The sequence below is a fragment of the Siniperca chuatsi genome, linkage group LG9, assembly GCF_020085105.1.
Source record: "Siniperca chuatsi isolate FFG_IHB_CAS linkage group LG9, ASM2008510v1, whole genome shotgun sequence".
NCBI classification, from domain to species: domain Eukaryota; kingdom Metazoa; phylum Chordata; class Actinopteri; order Centrarchiformes; family Sinipercidae; genus Siniperca; species Siniperca chuatsi.
Window position 1 is genome coordinate 7016030 of NC_058050.1, and position 26781 is coordinate 7042810.

A 26781-nucleotide genomic window follows, 5' to 3' on the forward strand; every position below is an offset into this window, starting at 1 on the left:
TAAATACATAGAGTGAACTGCTCACTGTAACATTATTAGGCATAAAAAAAAACCTTGTTTGCTTTTGTGGTGTACTCTTAATTTAATTTTGTATTATGTTCAAACTATTCATCTATATTTGTCCCACAATGATCAAAATTAGGCCCCCCTGCTACTTACTCTATAGGTTCAAAAAATATATTTATTTCCCAATTTAGCATTGCAATATCCATTTTTATACTGATACTATCTTGTACTGTAATGCCATTGGCTCTACTGCAACAACAGGCCTTCTCCAGGTTACAGTCTAATTTTGATGACATGCAGACATCCTTATTAATTGAAAACTTGTTCAAAAAGACATAATGTATGCATCTCACAAAAGCACAAACCTTTTAATGTTGTGACTTTGATCTATACTCAATTTAAATCTAATCTATGCAGTATAGATATATATTATATCAATACTTAGGAATTTGGTTTAGTAGTAGATTGTCCTTCAAAAAAGTCCTTGCTATCTAAGTTGCCAAGATACTTTACATCCTGAGTTGTACAAAGTGAACAACCATGACACCAGATCTCAGGATTGATTAACTTTAAAGTTTCTTATACCCACAACTCTGAACTGGGAAAAACTTGTTTTGGGTACTTTGCGCATGAGGGTAAATAATTGACCACACAGACTCACTTTGTTACTGAACAGTTTTACTATGAACTTGTATATGCATATAATTTGCCCTTGAGTCTCTTATAAATGATATCTTGATCTCAATGAAACTTAAGTCAATTTCTGTGATGGAGATGACTATGAATCCATACAGAGTATCATTAACATGACCTCTACAGTGATACAAACCAGTATCTGTAATACTGCGTACATGTAAACCCACTGACACACCTTCAGAACTGGCATCTCTTGACTGTCCTTTATGAGGAATGAACACTGATATGGTGGGAAAATTCTTCATTTTCCCCTGAGAATTGTCAAAGTGGTGGTTTGGGTTTTGCTTTGCATCCAAAATCCACATAATCTCTTGGACATCTAACTGACCCTCGCTGCTCGTTTTTGATTCCAGCTCTCTGGGTCCCTCTATCAAAATCTGCTCTGAAACAGGGCTTAGGTAAAGCATACAATCTATAGCTCCTGATGAGCCACATCCCTGCCTTTCTCTTACCTCAATCACTGTCATTACCCCCTTATTCCCCTTTTTCCATTATCTCCCATTCCTCCTCTTTTTGTTACCTTCTTTCATGTATAAAGCGAAGAATATTGAGTAATATTCTCCATATTCGTGCAAACAGTCATAAGAATATGAAAACCTCAGGTCCCTCTCCTCTTTCCCATAGTTAGATAGCTCAACACACAGGCATCCAGGAAGTGTCAGGGCTCATTCTGCCAAAAAGACTCCATTATAGGATGACACAGTGGAGCCAAGGCTGAAGAGTGGAAGAAGAGTGCAGAGCAGAGTGAATGAGTGAAAACAAAGAAAAAAAAATTAAGGCTTAGGGGAGGGAGTGTAAGGAGAGACGGAGAGAACTGGGCCATGCAAAAGAGAGTGGGGTAACATTTTCCATTTCCCCTTCCCATCATCCCCCTGTCAAGACATCGACCGCTACCCGTAAGAGTTAACTCGTCCTCTCTGCAGAGGAATAGGGGGGAAAATGTAGGAGGGCCGTGTACTATTGACCCAGCTGACTGCGTTGAAACGGGCTGAAGGTAGTGGGAAAACTTCATTTTAGTGAGGGCAATAGCAGCTCTGCAAAATGTGGTTCTGGTTTCACACTTGTTTGGATGATCAAATGTAAGGAGATTTCAGACAAGACAAACAGGGTTAGACTCACTGTTCTGAGTTAGTGCCTTGAATAACTATTATATAACCATTTCTGCTGACTTTAGTTTTGTATTTTTGTGTTAGTTCTGTCTTAACTCTTTCATTTGACTATGGCTACTTTCAGTATTACATACAGTATTTAACGTCATAACTTATTGCTCACTTGCTATTTTGTTACATGTTTGTTGGCATATGACTTTTCACTTTTATTACACTTGATTTTATTCCTTTTACTTTAGAGCACCTCAATTTTATTATGAAAAGTTACTCAAAATTTGAGTTATTAATTTTGAATAGTAACTGTGAGAGGTGGAGGTGCAGCTCGGTGTCCCTCTGGTCTAGTAAACTGGTTTCTGGACTGAGGCTGACATCAGTGACTCATTTCTGTGCATGTGGTAACGCTCCCTTGCTGTTTCCATTGGAAAGGCCTTCTGTGTGTGATGGATTGGTGTATGTGAATATCAACCACTTGACTAATGGCCAGTTGTCATTTCCTGTTGTGTATGTGAAGTTTGTGTGTGTGCGCACCTGAAGAGACGAGGAAAGAGAGAAAGCTATGGGAGAAAAAAGCAAATGAGAGACAGTGAGGAAATGTCTGACCGAGGGGAAAAGACTGATTCATACCGCTGGAACAGTCGTCGCCTCGCCATCCTCCCTCACACTGGCAACGGTCTGGAGCGACACATCGACCATGGACACACTCCTTGATGCAGCGAGCTGTTGATGAGAAACACACTTTATAACAGACTCGGCTTTGTGGAGAATAGTCAACTGAAGATACGTAGGACGTATAAAACTATTATCACAGACAAGATAAAATGCCAACTAAAAACTCAGTTTATCGACTTGGTCCACTACTTTAAAATATAAGTCTCCTTTTACAGAAACTATGTGTGTCCTGTTTGTATAATGTGTTTGTGTTTTGTTCTTTCAAATGTGAAGCACTTTGTATAAGAGTGCTACAGAAATGTTTATTATTATTATTATTATAATTATTATTAAAGACCATGTGCCAGTTAAATCTATTTCAAAAGTGTACTATTTCAAGGGTCTTTTTTATTCAATCAAAAATCTACTGAAACTGAATTGCATTCTTTCCCTCTAAATGTATTCCACCCATTATAAACATCTCGGCAGCTGGGCTCAACCATACAATTGAAAGCACCAGTGTTGATGCCATTCATACTGTCAAGGAGCTTCCTCTTAGAGAGTCTTTGAGTTGTGTGCTTGCCAGCATCATAAATGGTTCCGCTATTAATTAATTCAAACATGCATTCATGACTGAATACTAATAATTCTGCCAGAGTGCTCTTCATTTTTGTTACACTAGACAAGGGTTTTCTAACCATGTGCCACTGAGAACCACATGCTATATAGGCACGTTTTTTTTCCTTTCCATCCAAACACAAACAATAATTTCACTGATTATTTTTCTCTTTAGCTGAAGATGTGTGAATACTGGAGGCTGGAAATTTCAGGCACCTAAGAAAAGGCTAACATGTCATCAAATGAAGGAGGTAAGTATAATTATATCTAATTATATGTATTTAAAAAAATAAACATTGTACAGAAAGTGGATTTAGGAGGAGACATAGATGACACGTTGAAAGCAGAGATATTTCAATTATAAAACTCAAAACAGCGGTAAGTGGGCTCCATCTCGTCAGTCAGTAAAATCAAAGGCTTTTGTGTTTGACTACAAAAGAAAACCCACACACATAAATACACACACAAAGCCGCTCTGTGTTGCATGAGTGCTGCGAAAGGTGGCTCACAACAAGCAACCAAAAATGCATATTATCTCTGCTGAACTACAAACAAATAACTAAAAAATGTCAGTTTTTCAAGCACGAAGCACAGAAACCTTGTTATTACCATCATGTGTTTCTGAGATGATCCAGTGATGCATAGGAAGGTTTGTAAAGCTAAGGTAGAATTTTCTCAACCCATGCAAGGCCGTGTATGGTTTCACTTTATTTATATATGTCACCGCTGACTGTCAGCAATAACAGTGTGTCAGCAAACTGTTGACAGCTGCATCAGTTTGGTATTTTCAGATGATAACTATCTGTTTGTTTTAACTATTAAACCCATACATTTATCATGATACACAACTACCTTTAATTAACCTCAAACATAATCTTAACTTTAAGTACTTTACCGTAAAGTTAGAGGTTTATGCTTACCTAAGTCACATAAAAAGCTTAGATTGCTTAGACAAATCAAATCCATATATAGGAATGTCTTTCCCTTTAAACATATTTGATTTTGATGTATTTATGGATCTACAAAACATACTGAATCCAAAGGATAACATGTTAAAGTGAGGACATTATTTCCACCATTGTCCCAAGATGTTAGAAGACAGACACAAAACATGCAATGTAAAATTAAACATTAAAATCTGAAAATCCAAAATTATATCAGTATAAACCAAATCAAAACTAAATAAATATTCACATCAAACACCTGAAGTACAAACCAAAACAGATGGATTGAGTAAAATGTCATTAAAAACCTGTCACCTTGCCCCATAAATGAGTCCTGACTTGACATCTAAACGTCCCACTTGTTTTGGACAACCTGATATTTAATGGAAGGCTGGCATCGGTATTAAAAAAGGAGCTTTGGCTTCATAATTTTCTTGATATGTTATAGTCAAACTGAGTGTGGACCATAGTTATCTGCGAGTATTCAGGAGCATGCCCACTGATGATAGTGTTCATATGATGCAGTTTCTCTACCCTGAGCTGTAGAGGCAGCAGTGCCACACCTCTGAATTCATCAGTAACAGATGTTTAGTTGATGAAATAATTGTTGCTGAAATTATGTGAAATCCTTGAACTGAAATGAAAATATGAAAATGACGAAGATGGGGTGTATGAGGGTTGACAGAAACATAAAGTTTAGTTTCCAGCTTGTACAGCCAGTATATACTGTGCATTTTCAGCATAAGAAGCCCCAGTGGGAATAGAACCCATAATTGTGGTAATTCTAGTGTCATGTGCTACTCATATTGACTGTGCACATTGCATGGAAAAAATACCAAAAACAAAACTTTCTGCAAGTAATGAGAATTTCAGTGAGTCATGGAACCATAATTCTGCTATAAATGGGCAATAATCAGATTCAGTCTGCCAGGGACTCGCAACACTGTTAAACGCTCCCTTTTAAATGTCTATTTTATTACATTACAAAAATGTTTCAAGTCCAGAGGAATCAAACAGACTCAGGTCTGGCAAAAATACATATCTACATATTTTTTTACTTTTCAATGTATTTGTTGAGATAGCTTTTCATAATTCTGTTTATACACACAGTGTTAGTTTGCGATGTACTACTAATGTTGTTCTGAGTCTGGCTTAGAGGCGTGTACTGACCATGTCACAGTCACAGCCATGGGTGGGACCAGGGTCATAGCTACCATTGATGACACTGAGGTCATGTCCTCTGTATTTTTTCTGCATTTTAGAATCTATATATTTAGATTTGACTACTTTTAGACCAACAAAGAAATGCTGCATGCTTATAAGTGATCTCAGTAACTTAACTGTAACTTTAATCTAACTAACTCTGACGCGTTTACAGCAATGTTTATTAATGTGGTCTTTCCCTGTTAAATAAACAAATAAATAAATGAAATAAGACTTCAGCATATTCCCATCAGAATTTGATTCCATACATAGTGGAGAGGGCTTTGGAACTAAATCTAAAAGCTTTAGATGCTCATGTTGGGACACTTGGACTCATGACCTCAGTTTTTCAAAACTCCTGGCCGTGGCCCTTGGTGGGACAAGACTATTTATTCAATGACACACCTAAATCTGTTTTGTAGCTCTGTACCTAACAAAGAGACAATTTGCTTGAAACTTGAAACTTCTAATGTAATAAATTAGCTTAAGTTTAAGGGAAACAGTCAACAGTGTTGAAATCATAAAAAGAGTTTAAATGAGTTTTTTGGAGTCCTGAAAGAAAGATGCATGTGTGTCTTGCACACCGATTGTTTGAAATAATTAGATTAATACAGTACATGTAAACATTCTGGTTGAGTTGTGTTTACCTGGCAAGTGGATTGTTAAAAGGTTTCCATAATTACTTACGGACACATTTGTCTCTGCTCTCGTAATAGCCTGGACAGCACTGGTACCTCTTGCGGTAGTCTGTCTTCACCGCCTGCCTGTAGGCAGTCTTGTAGGTGATCCTGAAAGAATAACACAGTGAGACAGGATGCTTTGGACCTCTACTGGCAGGAACAGGAAGTCAGCCCAACAGGAAATTAGTCATCATGGTGCTGCTACCTGTGGCGCGTGCATCTGTAGGAGGTCCTAGGGTCCGAGCAGGGCTCCTCTGTAACGTGGTCGTAAGGATGTGAGTAGGACTCTTTCACTGAGGTGGTGAAGCTGAAAAGCAGAACAACACATATACTATAAATCATTCACAGTCAGAAGAAATAGAAAAGTTACCCAGCCAGGACCATGTCATTTGCCTGAAAAGGGGGGGTTTGTTTAGCCATGCTAGCGATGTAATTGCTCCAGGGATGACAATGTCAGTCGGTCGGTCCACCACTTTGGTCCAAACTGAAATACCCCAATTACTATTAGATGGATTGACATGAAATTTTGTACAGACAGTCACGTTCCCGATTAATGGCCCCTGTCAACAATCAGTCGATTAATCAATATAGTTAATCAACAGAAAGTTAATCGGCCTCTATTGTGATTAATTTAAGTTAATCATTTTGGTCATTTTTTAAGCAAAAATACAGAACATTCGGTGGTTCCAGCCTCTCAAATGTGAAGATTTGATGCTTTTCTTTGTCATATGATAGTAAACTGGATATATTTAGGTTTTGGACTGATCAAAGTCCAAATCAAATAAACAAACAAACAAACAAAAAACAATTTTCTGACATTTCGTACATTAAATAATTCATTGATTGATAAAATTCTCAGCAGATTAATCAATCATGAAAATAATCGTTAGTTGCAGCCCTAGATGAATCCTAATGACTTTGGTGATCCCCTGACCACCGTCTAGCGCCACCATGAGGTTGACATTGGTGGTTTTGAGTGAAATATCTCAACAACTGTTGGATCGATGCAGCACAGGCATTCATGTTCCCCTCGATGAACTGTAATAACTCTGGTGATCCTCTGACTTTCCATATAGTGCCACCATCAGGTCATCAATTTAAACTTGACCAATACTTTGGTTTATGAACAACTACCTAATAACATTCTCATCAGCCTCAGCTGCTAATTAGCAAATATTAGCATGCTAACACACTAAACTAAGATAGTGAATATGATAAATATTATACCTGCTAAACATCAGCATGCTAGCATTGTCATTGTGAGCATGTTAGCACGGCTGTAGTCTCTCAGTCTTTCAAAACACATGACAGTCACATCAAAAGTTATATTAGTTGTACTTTCTTAGTCCGCTTGTTAGGAATTCTGCAAATTCATAAAATGTAACAGAATTAGCTCATATGAAAGTAAAAACCCAATCAATGCTACTAAGACAAGCTAAAACATGTCCTTGTTCACTTTTCTTGGATTTGAAAAGTGGATTTCTTGAGCTGTTGGAAGTGATTTGAAAGCTATTCATGTAAATAGCTACATATATCGGGTTGGAAAATAACAAAGGCCACTAGGTAAAAGTGACAAGTTTTGTATTGAGGTGAAAGAGAAAGTTAGTTTACTGCCACTACAGCAAGTATACACACATAAACGCAACAATGCTGTTTTCTTTTTCTTAAAAGTTTACTTAAAAGTAATTTATGTGATAAATGACTCTCTTGACCAACTGCTGACCCGTGTGAATGCTGTTAAAACCATAAAGTAAACTTTCAGCAATATGTTTGCAACACTGTATGAGAAAATATGTTTAATTGGATGTTGGAACAGCGACATTTATTTGTTTGTCACAGTCAAACAGGCCTCACCTCTCCCACAGGCTGCACACATTAGGGTCCCTTGGGTTTAGAGAGTAGGTCAGACTAATCAGGAAGCTAAAAAGCAGCAGAACGGCGAAGCTCTGCAGAGTCGGCATGGTCCTGAGGGGAAAAAAGGACAGACATTTACAAAGGGATGCAAAAACCCAAACATTTCAGCAAGGACGGCACAGAGCCAAAACATATTCCTATTGTTATTAGGGGGTAAAACATACAGAAGGCGGACACAATAAAGGCAACATTTGTACAATGCAAAGCAGTCTGGTTCTACAACAAATACATAAGCTTATAAGGCTTTGTTTAGGCCATGCCGAAGAGGTGATGTTTTAACTCTACGGTCATTTCTGAGGTTGTTTAATTGAATTTCCTTATATTGGAAAATATTAACAGTGCACTGCATGTAGATGCTCATTTATATGCCATATACCATACCATTTTGAAAAACAAAAATCCAAACAAAAGAAATGTATTTTTGAAGTTTTTTTTTACTGAGTGACAAATCTTAGAAGCCTTGAAACACAGCAATAAATCTGTAGCACTCTGTGAGGCAAACGTACAGTGGAAAATGTTGCACACAGAAAAGTTCCATTCCTGCTCTCAACTAGAGATTTACAGTCATTGTTTTTGTTTTTCATTTACTATAATTAACATTTCACAGCATGGCAGATAGAAAGATTAATTGAAAACTGGTTCTTGGTATCTATAAATTGCAATTTAGATTTAGCCTCAGACTGCAAAAGAGTTAATTAAATGCTCAGCAGAGGTGAGGCAAAGAGCCAGACGTGAAGCATAACGCTGTCTGCTCCCCGCCGAGCTCCACACCATCTCAACAGGGTACATAAAACACATAAAACAGCTGACAGGATAGATGGGTAGAGTGAGAGCATAAGAAACAGAGAAAACGAGAGGGGGATCAGAGTCAAGAAATGTGACTCCAAACGTCATCCTGACCCCTATCAATCTGCTGCAGTGAAGCCTCCATGCTCCTTTGCTGTCCCCTTCCACACTCCAGCAGCATCTGGATCCGATCAGTGCACCGACCCAAAAGAGTGCTGCAGCACGGGGACCCTATTGGTTCTCAGGGAGCAAAAGGGAGGCAATTTTTTCCCCTTAAAAATAAAAACAAAAGTTCAGCAGGCCAGTGGTGTGAGCCCTCTGGTAAAAGCATCATGGGAACGGCATTTCTAGAAAACGGGAACATCGTGTTGACATAGGATCTGTTCCCCTCTGTTTTCTCAACAAGTCCCGTCTGACAGAATTACTGTGCCGCAACTTCTCATGTCATCTCCACATGGCCTTAGGGAGATTTCTGAAATGTTGGGACAATGACACGGATCGAGATTATCTTCATTGGTCAAGCAACTCATGAAAAAACATCTCAGATCTTAGGTGAAGTAATAACAAATTTCTCTTTTGTGTCTTTTGAAAATTGTATGACCACTGTCACCAGGCTGTCATCACATGGAGTTTAGGCAACTAAAACTGTAACAAAATGTTACTCTAAGGATTAGTGTAAGATTTCTTTCAAGTAAGATAAACTACATCACCAGTCTACAGCCATGCTAACAGCTCTGTGCTTTGAGCTAAATACTAACGACAACGTGCTAAATGTTCACAATTACAATGGTAAAATGATGATGTTTAGCAGGTAATGTTCACCGTGTTTGCCATCTTAGTTTAGCGTGTTAGCATGCTAATATTTCCAAAATAGCAAAAAACACAAAGTACAGCTGAGGCTGAAGGGAATGTCATTAGTTTGACCTGATGTTGGCGCAAGAGGAAACGTCAGGGTATCACCAAAGTATCTGTCCAAACTTTTATGGCAATCCATCCAATAGTTGTTGAGATATTTCAATCTGGACCAAAGTGGTGGACTGACTAAAAATATAATCGCCACTTTAAGTTTAGGTGACGAGAACTAGACTAAGAATTAGGGGTTTTGTCAAAGGAGAGTAAGAAATTCAAAACTAAACAAAAAACATAAATTGGCATGATTTTGAGATTTGACATTAGTTGCTGGCCGTAGTTTCCACCGCATCACTCCACTGTCAAATTACATCTTGTTTCTTGCCCTGTCTCCTTCCTGTCATCCATTTGGGGTGAAGAAATGTATTTCTTTCACTTTCAATGTGCATCATTTGCATTTTAAGAGACTGTTAAATCCTGACACACAAAAAGAAGATTTGTCTTTGGCTTTTCTTAAAAATGAGCAGGAATTCTCCAACGCAGATTGTGTCTTCTTTGAATTGTATGAGCAATTCACCTGGCTGTTGTCACATGAAAAGGTTAGTAAGAGTTAAGTTTAGTTGACTAAAACTTTAAGAATTGGGACAATTCTGGTCAAGGTTAAGTAAGAAACTAAATCAGTACAACGTTTAGAAGCCCTGACCTCCTTTCCACCCTTAGTTGCAACCTTGGCCCTCTGGGTCCCTACAATAAATCTTATGCAAAAAACCTGGGGGTGATTTTTGACAAAACATTCACATTTGATAAACAAATAAATGCAGTTGTCAGAGCCAGCTTTTTTCAGCTTAGGGTTCTTGCTAAGATCAAGCCCTTTCTTTCCTTCAATGACCTTGAGAAGGTGATTCATGCCTTCATCTTGTCTTGGCTTGACTATTGCAATAGTCTTTACTCAGGTGTCAGCCAGTCTCTGCTTTCTCACCTACAGCAGTTCCAAAATGCTGCTGCCCGGTTCTTAACAGGCACACGTAAGTGTGATCACATCACGCCAGTTTGAATTTTAAATAGATGTTATTTTTTTGTGTTATTGTTTCATATATTTTGTCCCGGCTGTTTAAAGCCTGTTTCTTTTAATTTGTGCGGCACTTTCGTCAACATCTGTTGTTTTTAAATGTGCTTATAAATAAACTTGACTTGACTTGACTAAAAAAAACTATGTATGATTTAGAGATTTGACCCTGGTTTCTAGCTGTAGTTTCCACTCCATCATTTCACTGTCAAACTACTTTGAGCCATGTCTCCTTCATGTCATATATTTGTGATGGTGAAACATATTTCTCTCACTTTTCATGCACATATTTGCATTTTAAGTCACTGTGCTCAGGAAATTTCCAATTTGCCTGTGGCTTGGTGAATAATACATGCCTCTAATACTGCCAAGGTCAGCGGTTCAACTCCCATCAGAGCCATTCATGTATGTTTACAAAATGTGCTCCTTATAGTGCTTTAGAGAAGAAAACACCTCAGAATAAGGATTAAATGATGTGCTTGTAGAAGTGGTCCACCATAAACACCTCTGCAATCAATCAGAAGCTCATTTAACAGATTTACATCTACATTAACTCTGTCCAGTGGCTGGTTATCACTGCTGGAGATTTGGCATGGTTTGGACTGCAGCATAAATCAGTGTGAGTGCACAGATCTTCTGCTTCTGATAAATAGCCTCTTACTACTCTCCTACCCACTGTCAGGAGTTAATTCACTTACTGGCACAAACGCTAACGCCTAAGAAATCTGTGCCACAAAAACAGAATTTTATGAGAACAGGCATATGGCTTTTATTAAGAGGAGTCATCAACTTAACCAGCCACTTCATTGGACTAGGGGTAAATATTTTTCATTACCTTCTTTTCATTTTAATTGTGCTTCATTAGAGAAAGGCTTCAAACCGCATGGGAATTCTTACATGCTGAGAAAGAGAGTTTAATGAGTGCAGACGGCGCTGTTTTGAAATCGAGCTCAGCCGTAGTTTGCATTGCATATTTGGGTTACCTACGTGGGGGGGGGCAGGTGGATGTCTGGAGCTCCAGGTGGTAGTATCATCATCTGGATACTGAACTCTTCAAGGATTCAAGCCTGCTTTTTAATGGAATAAAGGAGGGCAGGTACTGCAAAAATAGAGTTTTTCATGAAACTCCACCACAACCGTGGACTGATTGATTCTTCCCCTTTCCTCCTTTTCACATAATAGCCTTCTACTCCATTACATTCAGCCCTAAGCTATCATTATTTCCTTTGAGCTTTTTCCAGACTGCAGCTCTGAACCTTTTCACTAGGACAAGCTTGGCTATGCAGCAGAAAAGCACAAGTAGCATGATGTATTGCAGCAGTTTTTCCGTTCAGTTTTGCTTTTAGCTAACAGCTAACTGGCAGTAATGTATGCACACCTTCACAGTTTACATCCAATTGTCAAAGAGGTAAAGTCTGGACCAAGATCAGTGAAAACCCACAATAGTAGAGGTTGCTCCAACGTATTTTGGTCTTGTTTGTAATGTAAAAAGCAGACAATCTTATCCAGTGCAAAGAAACTTTCATGTGGCTCTATAAACCAATAGAAAAACAGTTAAATACCACACACCCAGGCATACGTACACACGCATACACATAACGTCCACATGCATGCACATGCACACTCCAACACCCACTGCACAGTTTGTAACTCTTTCAAGGACTGATCATGTGTTTTCATGTTCTAGAGACATTACACACACACACATCAAATGAGTCCCATACGCTGAAACGAGTTCAGAGAGAAACTATTTTTAGTATCTGAGGACATTTTGCTAATTCACTGAGCTTCTCTTGACTCATACTGTCAAGGTCCAAAGCATCAGCCCACGCGTACACGCATCGTACCAATTGAGGAATGCTGTGAGCTGTTTAAGGGCCCCGCAATGCTCTTTCCAGAACCGCACAGGGGCTTCAGTGAAAACAAAGCCCAAATGAAAACAGATGGCACTGGTTTTATATTAATCTCACTAGACACTCGTACCCATGTTATTACCATATTCTGTTTCAATCAAGGGCCCTTCAGGACGCATAAGTGCTGACAACTAAAAAATTATTTTGATTCGATTTTATGCAAGAGAGCCATTTTCTTGACAGATTAGTATTCCCATCGGACTGCATGTTCATATTAGTTAAACAGTCAGGACAGAGACTACACCCATGTAGAAAGAGGACCTCCTTCCCTAATGTGATTATCAATAGCATGAAGTAACAACAACCTGTCAGGGGAATAGTTCGACAATTTGGGAAATAGGCTTATTTGCTTTGTTGCTGAGAATTAAATGAGAAGATTGATAACACTCTCATGGCTGTATGTTAAATATGTAGCTGGAGCCAGGAGATGTTTAGCTTAGCTGAGCATAAAGACTGGCCAAGCACAGTGACTTCCTGAAGTCTTGTTGTCACCGTGAGGTTGCTGGTTGCCTTATGCTAAGCTAAGATAACTGGCTGCAGGCTCCAGTTTCATATTGAGGTATGACACAATTGAGAATGATATCGATCTTCTCATCAGACTCTTGCCAAGAAATTAAGCAAATAAGCCTATTTCCCAAATTGTTGAACTATTTTTTTAATAACAACAGTTTAACCAGCAGTCCCTTTCATATTTCAACAGCAATTTAGGACAGCTAGGAATCTAGAAACACAATAAATTACAACATTTTACCATTTGTGACAACCACTTCTTGAATGAGCCATGATTGACGATTAAGACTATTTGAAAATGCTTCAGCTGGTTAATAAATGTATTAGCTGCACAGCATTACCTGAGAGCAGTGATACAGTATACTACTGTATGAAATGTATTGACTGGATACCTGTTCAGCCATTAAAAATTAAACAAGACAGTCTACAGCCATGATAGTTGCTCTGTGAGGCTGTAGCCTACTTCGGCATAGCAGCACTTTGAGCTAAATGCTAATGTCAGCCTGCTAACATGTTTACAATGACAATGTTAACATGTTTAGCAAGTTAAGTGTAATGTTTACTATTATCATTATCTTGGTTTAGCATGTTAGCATGCTAAGATTGTATAGTTAGCACTAAACACAAAGTACAGCTGAGGCTGATGGGATTGTCATTAATTTTGCAAGTATTTGGTCATAAACCAAAGTACTGGACAAATTTAAAACTGATGATGACACTAGATTACAAATCAGGGGATCAAACTTATTAAATTCATCTTGAGGAGAATCTATCCAATAGTTGTTGAGAAATTTCACTATAAACCACAAATTTCAAACTCATGGTGAAGAGTCAGGGGGTGACTAAAGTCATTAGGATACATCCTCTGTGAACCATGAATATCTGCACCGAAATTCATTTCCATCTAACCTCTAATATTAGTCACCCGCAGGAAGGGAAAGTCATGGGGAAAAGAAAAATAAAATAGACGGAATAACATAAGTTCATTTTCATGTTGAGGTGTTCTGATGTCTGAGTCAGACAGAAACTACAGAATGTCTCCATTTTCCAGACTATTTTCCTCTTTTTTCAACGCTATATGTAAGCTTCTCTTGGCTTTGCAAACTCCAGCATGTTTTCAAGAATCAATAGCATAAACACTTTAAATGCCTGTATTCTGTGCACTATTTTAAAACGCTAACCAAAGTCAGTGACGCTACTAAAGAAAGGCAACATTGGGAAATACTGTAGGGTTTCTTGCAGACTTTCTGCTCTTGAGTTATGACACATGATCCTGCAGGTGCAATGCATTCTTGTGTGGTTTGGAAGTGTGAATCAAACTGCAGATCATTTATGTCTTGTTTCATGCTATCCTGGTAATAAGTAACTCTAATATCAGCACCAGATCTCAACTACAGTTTAATGTCTGCTGTAAAAAAGTTCATAATACGGTCACTAATAAAACAGGCTAACTTGACGATGGATGCAAGGTTTGAGCGGAAAGCTTGTTTCCTTTTGAGAGAGTATTTTAATCGAAAACAAAACTGGAACTGGATATGGTTTTATAATGTAAAATAAGATGCATTCAATTATAAATGTTTTGAAAAACATTAAAGGATTTCTTCTGGGAATACTTGAAAAATAAAGTCAGGAAACTTGGAAGGCTGTTTAAATTAAGGCAGGTGCTTTAGAAAATTGTGTTTTAAACATGATATCAATTTCCTGAACTTTGTCACAGCAGTGCAAATGAAAAAATCAAAAATTACTAAGTAAATGGCAGTAATCAGAATACATTTTTGAGTTTTTGTAATCCCTTGGATTACTGATTACAGTTTTAATCAGGTAATTAGTCAATGCAGTGGAAGACAGTTTCAAAATAAAAGTAGCCTGTCCAACCTGTCAGGATACAGCTGAACTTTAGGGAGTGATTTAATTGACCAGTGGTTCCCAAAGGGAGGAATAAGGAGTGGTTAAACTCTATTATAATGTCATTAAAACAATGAGAGAGCAGAAATGAAGAATCATTGCTCTTGTATCAGACCTTACTCCCAAGTGCTCTTCCCACCCAAAGTGAGCTCTGTACAAAGTAAAATCTCCTCAAATTGAGCTATCTGAGACAAAACTTAGCAAACCTGAGCCTTGACATGAAAAAGTAAATGGGAAACCAGTTCACTCAAAACACAAAATTGAGAATCGTAAATTGGCAAAACCTCCAGCAACACACAAAGAAAGGGAGACTAAAGAACAAACTCAACTCAAATGTTTCCTGGCAACAAGATGGTCGCAATGTACATGATTAAAGCATTGCTATGCACCATTACACTTAAAAGTTGGCTTACAAAGTTATGGTGTGTATCACAGCCTTAAGGAGATTTAAATGATCACCCTCTGATTGTGATCATCACGGGTATCAAAAATACCCTCCACAGGAGACTAGAGCCAAAAGTTTGCATCGCAAATTTACAGTTCAGCTCTTAGAATAACAAATCTATAAAACTGCTTGAGGGCAGAAACTGACAGAAACTGGAATAAATTTGCCAGAGTCCTCCATGTGACATATCGACTGCAGTCCCCTCTCCCTCTGTCTCCATCCTCCACATCCCACCCTCACATTAAACCAGAGTTACTGTAAACTGAATATAAAACCCATAATCCTTTGCATCTGGGTTCTCGTCACGGGTTCGGCTGCTAGACCGCAGTTAGGCTGGCACACACTCCCCAGTTGCTGCTATGCCTCATGTTGGGTGGGTGGCTGGTTTTGGGGGAGGGAGACCCTTAACAACACACAGGGGACTCGGAGAAACAATTACATGCCACACCCAAAAATGTAATGTGAGAACACGCATAAAACTCCAGAAAAACACACCCACGTTTCATGGTGTTCATCAATTTTGCCACATTATCAACCTTATCCTGTGAAAAAGCACAACGCCTACTTCAACACGTTTCACTCTGTTTACAGTAAAGACATCGTATACAGTAAAAGGTGGTACTCTGCCACAAAAGCTGAACCCCCACACTGGAAAAAGCTTTTGAGTGGAAAACTCTTGGCAGCTCAAATGCAGTTGACGGTTCTCGGGGGAGTTGCGTGACAAAAGGATGATCTAGCGAGGGAGAGAGGAGGGGGAGGCCATGCACGGATCTTGGAAGTCTGAATTTTGCTGAGTGAGTTCTGCAGTGTTTGCTATCTGCATGATTGATGCAAGTGAGGTTAGAATTCTTGAATTTATGACCTTTTGAACTTTAAGCAACACTGCACACCTTTGGACTTTGCAAAGTCTGTTTCTTTTGTCTCCTTTTTCAGACAGTTAAATTGTCTTAATTTGACCCCTCACTTTGCAACTGTATCTTATAATTATGTCAGCAGATCTGCCCCACAGTTTTGCTAGAGTTTCCAGTAATAACATGGGAATAAATTATTTGGATCCTCCTCAACAAAAGATTTCTTACCAACAGGCTCTTAAATACAACGACAGATGCCCATTGCAGCCTGCCAATCTGTCCTTTGGTTCGAGTCATTTTAAAGCTCTGTTAATTAGCGGAGCTGCAATGGAAAAACTAATGAAATCACCTCATGTCAATTTTATGTCATCTCTACAGCAACGTCAGGCCAAATTTCATTTGGCAATCTCAGGCATTGTGGTCTGGGATCTTTCATTTAACTGCGAAAAACAGGATACAGTGCAGGCCCCCCATTCCTGGCCCCCCGTTACATTCATTAAAGTGTTTTAGTTTCCAGGGGGAGCCAATGACTGTGAGTAGTGCAGCTTCATCAGGCAGCAAATCTGCGGTCAGTTAGCTGTCTTGAACATCACCTCACTTCAATTTATTGTCCCTTCATGTCACCTCGCAGCAGCCAATAAAAATAAGACATGCAATCTATATGTAAATATACACAAAACACAAAAACACAGCAACCATCAAAAAACAACAAAGACCTTGAGGCAGGAGACAAAAAATGTAACTTAACAACTAAAACATTTACTTTGTTTGTTTGTTTGTTTTAATTACATGAAAGCAGAAGCCAACTGAAGATGACAGGATCCAAGAGGATGCAATGTGCGATGACCACACCTTTTCCTGTAGTGGTAAATAGCTACAAGTTAGATAAGCTAGAGCTTGTGTGTGTATGTGTGTCTGTTTATGTTGGAGAGCGTCTTTATGAGTGAGGTCAGAAGGTACTGGAGCTCATATAACAGCCTTCGTCCCCACGGTGATAGAGAACAGAGCCCATGGATAAGAGTGGCTTGAGTGATAAGGTCACCATGGTAACCCTGTTGTTTTGGACCACATGAGGACATCAACATGAGATCAACATAGAGCAGATGCCAGGCTGATTTTGTATTGACTCCTATCTGCACCCAGTAGGAACTGAAACAGTATTGATAGAACTTGAACTGAACATGTTTCTGTTGCGAAATACTGCAATAGTTTTTAGCTTCACAAATCCAGTATAAGACTAGCAACCCCAGTTGTTTTTTTTAGACATTAGTTAGATAACAACCAGTAACCATGACGACGACAAGCAGTGCTATATTACGAATTTGAATTTAGCCTATTATTAGTCCACTCTACACTTTTGAATCACTTGTGATTATGTCTTTGACATTGCAGATCTTAAATTATGCATGATTCAGCAACTGCATTACCTATTTTTCACCCAACAAGTCCTTCAAATTTAATTAGAAAATACATTATTTGTATTTGCCCTTCAGAACAACACAAAGAAGCGTTTTCTGATCTGACGCCACAATTGGCAGAAACACATCATTTGTATGTGCCTTCCAGAACCGTTACAAATCTCTGTTGAAAAATAAATTTGTTTTATGATCTGACAACGCCATGGTTAAGGTTTGGTTAGGTTAAGACACAAAAACAAGGGGTTAGGGAAAGATCATGGTTTGGGATTGCTTCGTTAAGGTTAGGGGGTCCTCATTTTCATGGTAAATGGACTGTACTTGTATAGCACCATTCTAGTCTTCCGACCACTCAAAGTGCTTACCACACTACATATCAGTTACAATAATAACCACAGGGTTATGGTTAGGGAACAATTGTGGTCACGATTTACAAAAAACGGGACTTTTAGTTGGAAGCAGGAAAAGAACAGCAGTCTCCTGTGGTCAAGTCGATGTGATGTTTTGTTGAGCCATCCATCCTTCCCCCCCGACCTCCTCCACACGTGGTCTTTGTCGATCTATACTGTCACCTGACTTCCTCCTTTGCTCCAGACGGACAAGAGTCCTAATTCCTAAAGCCACTAGAGACTAAAACATAAACAGGTGTAACTTTGGGGAAAACGACTGATTCTTTAGTTTTGCTTGGGAGGAAAGTCTCAAGTCTTCAAGAAACCATTTTGGTCAATAATTTTGTTGAAATTTGACAATGTTTCCCAAACAGATGCAAGATTTGTCTACTCTTCGACTATCTGTATCCATTTCAATCATCTATCATTTCTTGAAGCTTCTTCCAAAATGTCTTGTAATGCAGATCACTTATAGTTAGCATCCTCCATCACTGTGCAGTTGTAAATGCTTGTAGTGGTTAGAAACAAAGTTCAAGACAGAAACTGAGTTTTAAAAAACAGATATCATCACCTAACAAAGTAATCTTGGAGGGATTTTCATCAACAAGGCCACTTTAACCTCCCTGGCACACACACTTATTTTTTGCTGTTGTGAAATACAAATCATACTGTACTTTCAGATTCTTTAGTGCTCAATAACAATGTTATGCATTGATCCCTATGAGCAAATATTTAATATGATATAACTATCTGGGGAATAAAATTAAAACAAATGCTGTAACTGCAATCTTTAGGGACGTTGATGAGAAAACAAATAAATAATCCTTGTTTTCTTCTTTCACGAAATGTTTACTTTTTGCCGATGCGTGTGATCTGATGTGGTTTACACTGAAAATCTTGTTGAGCTGGGTTTCTTGCCAGTTGGAGGCCTTTGCTCTCCCTGTTGTATTACTCCGACACGTTTGAGGCTCGTGCGCTCTCGCACACAGACCCACAGTGCAAACTGCTGCCTGGTCCTCCACACTCCAGACCAAAACCACAGGCAGGATGACTGTGGCTTTGATGGTCAGAGAAAGCAGAGGGGTCCACAAAAACAAACTTAAACACTAAGACACTGTGATAAATACACCAACTCACCTCTATGGAGCAGAATAAACAAAAACACAGACTTAAACACCTTGGATTGAAATCATGTCTGGTCTCTTTAAACAAGTGTTTTATACAAACGTTAGTGAGTGAAATGGTGGAAAACCCAAAATGGAGGCCCTGGCTGAGGTTTCAGAGGGACATGACCATACAGCGCTGTAATTATATGTGCTGTAATGCTCTGTGGATCATACTGGTGCAGAGACACATAGAGTCCATTTAAAAAACACAGCCTTTCCACAAACCGTGACCAGAAAACATAGCTTTGCATTGTAAACTCTCACAGTAAGAACACAGGCGAAAAACCTCTCAGTCCACAACAGTAGAAGTCTGCAGCTCGTAAGAAACATAAGTAGCGTTTCAAAATTCACAGCATGTGGAATCGTCAGAAAATAGTTCCGTTTTGTGTTAGTTATTTGTCACACGAACCATCTTTGTCCACAGTGTGGCTTTATCACATAGTGACAGGATAGTATTTGAACTTGTGAATGTTACTTATACTGTGAATGCAAATGAATTCAGTGTGTGCAGTATGAATACAAAAAGAGAGGGTAAATAATAACTATATAAGATCCAATTATAATTGTATAGCTTAAAAGAACTAATAACTCAGGTCGCTTGGGAGGGAGTAAAAAAAAATATTATTGGACAAAATTAAAATGTTAAAATGATCTGATGATGGTGACAGATGAAAAGTGAAGGGATCGCCAAAGTTATTACAAATCATCCTGAGGGGGACATCAATGTCTGTACTGAATTTATGGCAACCCATCTAATAGTTGTTGAGATATTTCACTCAAATTCACAAATGTCAACTTCATAGTGGCGCTAGAGGAAAAGTCATAGGATCACCAAAATCAGAAGGCTGGGGACCATAAATGTATGGACAACATTTTGTACCAATCCACTTTGCAGATGTTGAGATATTACACCGAATAAGTGGAAATGTGACCTGCTGGTGGCACTGAATAAAAATTTAGGGGATCATCAAGCTCATTAAGATTCATCCTCAAGGCACCATGAATGTCTGTACAAAATTTCATGCCAATCCATTCTGTAGTTGTTGATATTTCAATCTGGGCCAAAGTGGTGGATCAACCAACGGACATTGCTGCTAGCATGGCTAAAAATAAGCGCCAAGCTGTAATGACTGCATGTATCCTTAAATGAAAAACATATTGAGAACATAATAGCACAAGAATTTCACACTTTGCTGAATCATGTTCTAACTATTTGAAAATATCTCTGCCATAATGATTCTATAAGCAGGATATTTCTAATGGCTGTGACACTTGATTGATCTGTTGGAACGTCCTTTGTGCCATTGTTTCAGCATGAATCACAGGCGAGTTGTTGATTCAGACGCACACTTCCTCCTCATCTCTTCCTGTGCTTTACTGTCTAACTACTTCTCCACTGCCAATCAGGAAGCTGTCCAATTGTCCCAAACCACAAAATATTTGAATATTTGAAGTTTTTGCTTGAAAAATTACTCAAACAATTAGTTGGTTATAAAAATAATTGCAGATTAATTTTCTGTCAGTTGAAAGACTAATTGTGGCAGCTCCATTCCCATTAAACTCTCCTCAGTCTAACCTAGGAATGACTTCATTTGTCATTTGTGTGATTTACAAGACAATAAGGGCTGCAACTAATGATAGTTTTGATCAATTAATCTGCTGATTATTCCCTAGATTGATGAGTTAATCGTTTGGCCTATAAAACATCAGAAAACAGTGAGAAATATCACAATATCCTTAAGCCCAAGGTGACTTCATGAAGTGTCTTGTTTTCACCGATCAACAGTCCCAAACCCTAAAATATAAAATTTTTCTTACATAAGACCAGGAAAAACTGAAAATTCTCAATTTTGACAACTTGGAACCATCAAATGACTTGAATGAATTATTAATCGATTATCAAAAAAGTTGCAGATTAATTTTCTGGTAATTGTCTAATCAGTTAATAGACAAATCGTTGCAGAACTCAGTCTGCTGGACTTTGTGAATATCTTGTGCATCTTTGCAAGAAAAAATATTAAAAAACAAAAATGTATTGTTTGCTCTTGCTAGAGATGTATCGTTACCTTCACAATACACAGTTGAACAACACAACTTTATTGTGTACAGTAACAAACTCAGTAAAGTTTTAAAGTAAAAGTAAATCAAATTTCTTGAACAGTTTGTGTGAAAAATACCTAGAAACATCCCTCAGACAGCGCTGCAGCTGCACAGTGAGTTTTCCTGAGGTTGTAGTCTGCCCTTCAGCATGTCAGTAGCATTTAATTACACCATTGACCCCTCTGATGTTTTGGTCCTAATTCTTTTTTACGATCAGAGCATCATCCTCATGCTCATTTTCCCACCATGACAAGCTCATTTCTTTAATAATAATGTCTTTCTTCTTTTTCCTTAATATCGCCTCAAAAACAAATTATTGCTGTCCTCCTCTTCGGGGTCAGAAAGTTGTGGGAAACGCTGCTTAAAAAAAAGATTCATAAGGAACTTCAGTCACTGTGTCTTTAGCTGATCTTCCCAGGATAAAACTATGCAAAGACCAACACTTATTCATCCATAGTTATTAGTACGCGGAGTTCCCAAAACATATACAGAACAGGCCACGAGGTCAAGAGCCTTTGAAATCTTCAGAGGAGCTCAAGAAAACAGAAACACCCTCCACTGAACTCCTACAACAATCACAAACTGTTGATGTTAGCGTTGTCTCTGAGCAGAATAACTCTATATTAGGACAAAAAAAAAACCCCAGTAATTATATTAAACAAGCAATCGGCTATTGAACTGGGTGCAAGACTATGTTTCTGCAGTCTTGGTTTGGTCCTTTCTCTAACACTTATTTTGTCTTGGACGTGTATTGATTTTGGTCAGTATTGGACATTGTCTTGACTGTTTGCTGCCAAATTGCAATAGCAAATGGGGCCACTGCATTGATATTTTACGTATTTTCTCTCCATTAATGCAAAAAATATGACTTCCCACCTGTAGAAACCTCTGTATGCAATGAGGTTGTACCTGTATAGAGCTGATATGCAGCTAGATCATTGCTGTTCAACCTGAAGAAATCCAAAAATCATTACTACTGGAAACTGTTCCTTCCTGTAACTGTAACTGTGGTTTATTCTCTGACCTGTATTATTTGTTTTCTTGAGTCAGAATAGGTCAAATCGACTCGAGTAATTCTGGTTTTGGTCTCAAATTGATCTCGAAACCATCAGGAACTCTACTTGGACATGGTTTTAAAGTTGAAACGGTTACAGCTTGAACTGAATGTTTGTAGCATAGCCAGGGGGAAACTAAATTCTCGTTGGCTGAGGGGTTTCTGTCATATTTCTAACCGCAAATTTTGTAAATATGGTAGTTAAAAGATAAGTCTGGCGATATTCTATGTTTTTCGAACAAGTGTTGCTTGTGTAGTCAAAGCCTGATATACAGTGGCTTATTTATCTGTTCCATAGAGTGATGTTAAAAACACATCAATAAGCCACACTATTGCACTGTGTGACATTTTATTTTGATGATTATGATGATGATGATGTGCCCAGTTGTTTTAGGAAATTACTGGGCCTTTTTTTTTAATTAAACCAAATCTTTGTCAGTCAGAGAGTATTTAGAGAAGGACTGATGCATAGTCGGGTTTGGTCTTTACATAGTTGTTGACAAAAATGAAAAATATAGAACAACACCATACTCATCCTTTAAATCTATAGCTACAAAGAAATCCTACAAATATTTTACTAACATATCAATAATCATTAAGTCACACTGTGATTATATATTGACTCATTGGTGCAAAGACTTATACATATAATGGCTGTAGGGTGTCATATATGCATTGTGCACATCTGGATGTACTTTGAGTGTGGTGACATATGCAAAAACAATATGAATCTATTTTACAGCTTTGCCAAACTTTACAGTCCGTCCCTCACAGGTTCGTCGATCGTTGGTGTGCAGTTCTCCAATCGCTTGTTTTACTTGTAGTTTCTTACGAGGGGAAACAGGCGATCAGACTGCAGCCACTAAAGGGGAAACGCTGAACCACTGCAGGCAGCCAAAACTGCCAAGTCATCACAAAACTCTGTATCGAACATCGAAATAAACACAGATGTGCACTCACAGACCTTGCCTGTTCCATGTACATCAACACACACACACACGCACAAAGGTGCACTGCTTTTTTCCCCCCTTTCCATTCTAACCTTTGTTTTGGCTAAAGCAGATTGCTTACTTTTGTGGTCTTGACCCTCGTGGTAGGGGAGTTGCTGTCCAAACCCTGTTGGAGAGGTGTGAAATCAAACACCATCTGCTTTGGCAAAACCTACCACCAGCACAAAGGTTGAATGTGCTGCAAAACCCAATTATAAACTTATTTTCAATAATTTATTCTGCACATAATAAAAATGTTCTTTTCTGAATTGAACAATGCCTATTATATAAGAGTTGTAGCAAGTCAGTGTTTTGTTGATATATGTAGGTTAAAATATGGGCTTCCTGGGGGGTCTGTGGCAACTAACAAGATTGTACTGCTCATTCTGAATGTCGGGTCTGGGTCTGACGGGTCTGAATAATCGCACAGGAAGCATCATCTTTTACGGAGACACAAGGTTTAAGAGTGACATATTTCAGCCTGTGGATAACGTTCCCATGCAACAGCTTTAATGTGAGTTTTTAAGTCATGGTTGTATGAAAGAGAGAGCAATTTACAGAAACAGACTTTAACCACGCCACATCTGGTTTTGATTAAAACAACACTTCTAATGTGACTGAATGGCAGCTTTTTTTCCCTCTTTGCAGCTGCTACGATACAGCAGGCTGGGAACCATTTGAGCTGGTGTGGCCATCTTTTTCTGTTGTTGTTGATGATGTTTTTCTGTCATTTGTTTCCAGGATTAACCTATAGTACCATTTCTTCTCCAAAGAAAAACAATGTGACAACTGGGTGATTTACCAAAGAAGTGTTGCTGCCTGCAGGGTGGTATAGCCATTATGCAAGGAGAGTGGGAGCTGTACACTGGGAGACAGATGTGCATCTCAATTAATGCCATGTGGTCAAGCGTCTGCTGTAACTGAGGTAGAGATAGATAACCAGGAAAGGCTTGGCAAAACATTAACACATGCAGCAGCAGCAGCAGCAGAGTACTAGCAAGGCATGTAGAATTCACCAGAATAGTTATCAGTTATTATCTCTATTGGCTTTCCTTCTCTATCTCTATTTCCAGGAAGTCCAGCCTGGGCCAGTAAATTCCTAAAAGTTAAACCCTATTGATTTACAGGCCTGGCACATGGTGTGCTGCCTTTCTGAGGTGGAAACCTGCAACTTATTAAAGTGATCATTTTAGAGCTTTTTTTTTTTTTTTTTACACATAGCCCCAAAAGCTCCTTCTCCCTCCCTCTCTCCAGATGGGCCTCATCCTCCAAGCATCTGGAAGTTAAAGCCTTATTTTCTTCACTCAAAAACTTCAGCCACGTGTGCTACCCTGAAGGTGAACCCTCAGAGATGTCCTTATTCTCCATGCTTTTCCCAGCAGTGTCACTAGACTGAAACAGTTTCGAACCCCACAGGTGGTGCCATTAATTCACTTTGTTGGACTGCCTCGTGGCTAAAGAAAGATGAAAGTGGGCCCTACAGAATGTTGTCAAGTTAATTGAAAGCCCTGGCATGGTCGTCTGCATTGTGCAACACATTAGCCTCTAGGGGCTTTTTGGTATGACACCTGCATATCTGTCCAGCACAACAGGAAGACAGGGGGCAACGAGGAGACAAGACCCAGATACAAGTCACCACACAGGACATCCTGGGCAACACTGTGGGAGGGAAAACACTGTCGATGGTAGGAGGGAGAAAAATGGGTCTAGGGGCCTGTCATCTTGTTTGGGTATGATGTTCCAACTCAAGGGAATCAAGTGGAAGGGAAACTGTTAACGCTTTTCTTTTACTGGATGCCCAGAGGCAAACAGGAGCAGCGGGAAACACAGCAGGTCTTCTGTGAGTCACGGTGGATAATTTTTTAATGCAGTGAGGCTTCTCCAGGCTTTTCAAAAACTGCTGGAAATTAGTTTCAACTATTTACCACTTAATGAGCATGTAAGCAATTTTGTTGTTAACACATTGCAAAAGCAGAAGTTACCATAGAGTATCTTGTCAGCACTATTGACGATGTCTTTGAAGATAACATGCTTTTCTCATTACTTTTTAATTGACTACAACTCCCTGGTTCATCATCGTCTGTCTCCAACTAATAATTTCATCTCCTCAGCTAGGTTTCTTTCAGCTTTTTCAACAAAATCAAACCCTGTCCGCACACTCCCTCAGGTCCAAGCTCTCTCCTCTGTCTTCACTCATCTTTGCTACAAAAACTGGGACAAACAATAGGAAGCTGATAGGAAACATCTTGCATGTACATCCAGGTCTGCATCTCAACATTCTCTTCCTCTGACATGTAAACAGAAGAGAGTTGGGAATAAAATCAGGCGTGTAAAAGGAAAAGTCCTTCACAGATGCCATCAGACCTATACTGGTTCTACTACTCCCACTTTTGTTTGGCTTCTATGTCCATTTTAACAAAGAATCCTTTTTTCCAAACAGAGCTTGTGTTGTTTTGAGTAATGGGGACGCTGACAAATAGTAATGATCTGTCATCCTGCCTTTCCTGAGCCTAGGTTTGTCTTTCAGAAGTGGCCAGGAAAATGGAATATTAAAAAAAAGAAAATAAGTCCTCTCATAAAATGCAAGATGGACGACACCGAGAGTCATAGCTTAACACAGCTGGTGGAGTGGATCTGGGTCTGAGCTCAAGAAAAACATCAAGAGTTCTAGCAGTTCATGTCCGCTTGGTGCCAAGCATGACACAAAGGCCATTTGTTTTTCATATGCAAAACTCACATCTTGTATGGTAAACTCATGACATTTAATCTCATAACTGACAAAATAAACATTCTGTATTCCATATGCATGACCAGTTTCACTTGGGTGAAGGATTAAAAACAAACAAAAACATATAAATAACCCTAATTTCATCACCGAGATGGAAACAAAAAGCGAGAAGCCCTCTGGGCCTTGAATTTGGTGCTGTATTTCCTCTAATTCTACATCTCAGGTTTCACTTGGTTCCAGTCATCCTGCATAGACACCACAGCGAGACACAGACACCAGTGAAAGCCCCTGAAATCTTAATGAACAATGTCTCCACTGCTGCTCCACCCACCACCCCAAACACCACCCACCAACCACCAACATAAGCAAGTTCAGGAAAGACCCTCACCACAGTACAAGTAGTCTGTGGTCACTTCATCAAGCCGCTGCTGGCTCCTCCTTCTGTTCCAGCCCCAAACCCCCCGACCTCTGCGTTTTATGATTGGTTGTTTGAGCTAGAGCCCAATGAAACTGTACATGTTCCACAGCCAGAGCAGAGCGAGCGACCCAAAACCCCCGAGCTGGAGGGCTGCAGTCGAATCTGCTCCAAATTACTTGCACGGCTGCAGAGCACATGGAGTTGAAAGGCTTATATAAGCCTGTGGTAGAAATATTCAACCCATGTCACCTTCTTTTGAATTCCCTGTGCTCTTTGTCTTTTTCATCGCAACTATTTTAGCACCAAAAATAGAAGCTTGGGGAGTAGACAAAGGTAATTTTTTACATCTTTCTCATTTCATAAGGAAAACTGTGTCACT

General features: G+C 39.0%; 1 protein-coding gene across 1 annotated transcript in view; it reads right to left on the bottom strand.

Moving 5' to 3' along the window:
* The window catches only part of pear1 (platelet endothelial aggregation receptor 1), a 52412-nt gene that overhangs the window by 21629 nt on the left and 4002 nt on the right, over positions 1-26781 (bottom strand). The window contains exons 2-5 of the mRNA XM_044208238.1: positions 7759-7869; positions 6110-6211; positions 5912-6012; positions 2436-2528 (exon numbers count right to left, since the gene is read on the bottom strand). Of these exons, the coding sequence (XP_044064173.1) occupies positions 2436-2528; positions 5912-6012; positions 6110-6211; positions 7759-7865 (403 nt within the window). The 5' untranslated portion in view covers positions 7866-7869. The remainder of the gene's footprint in view (positions 1-2435; positions 2529-5911; positions 6013-6109; positions 6212-7758; positions 7870-26781) is intronic.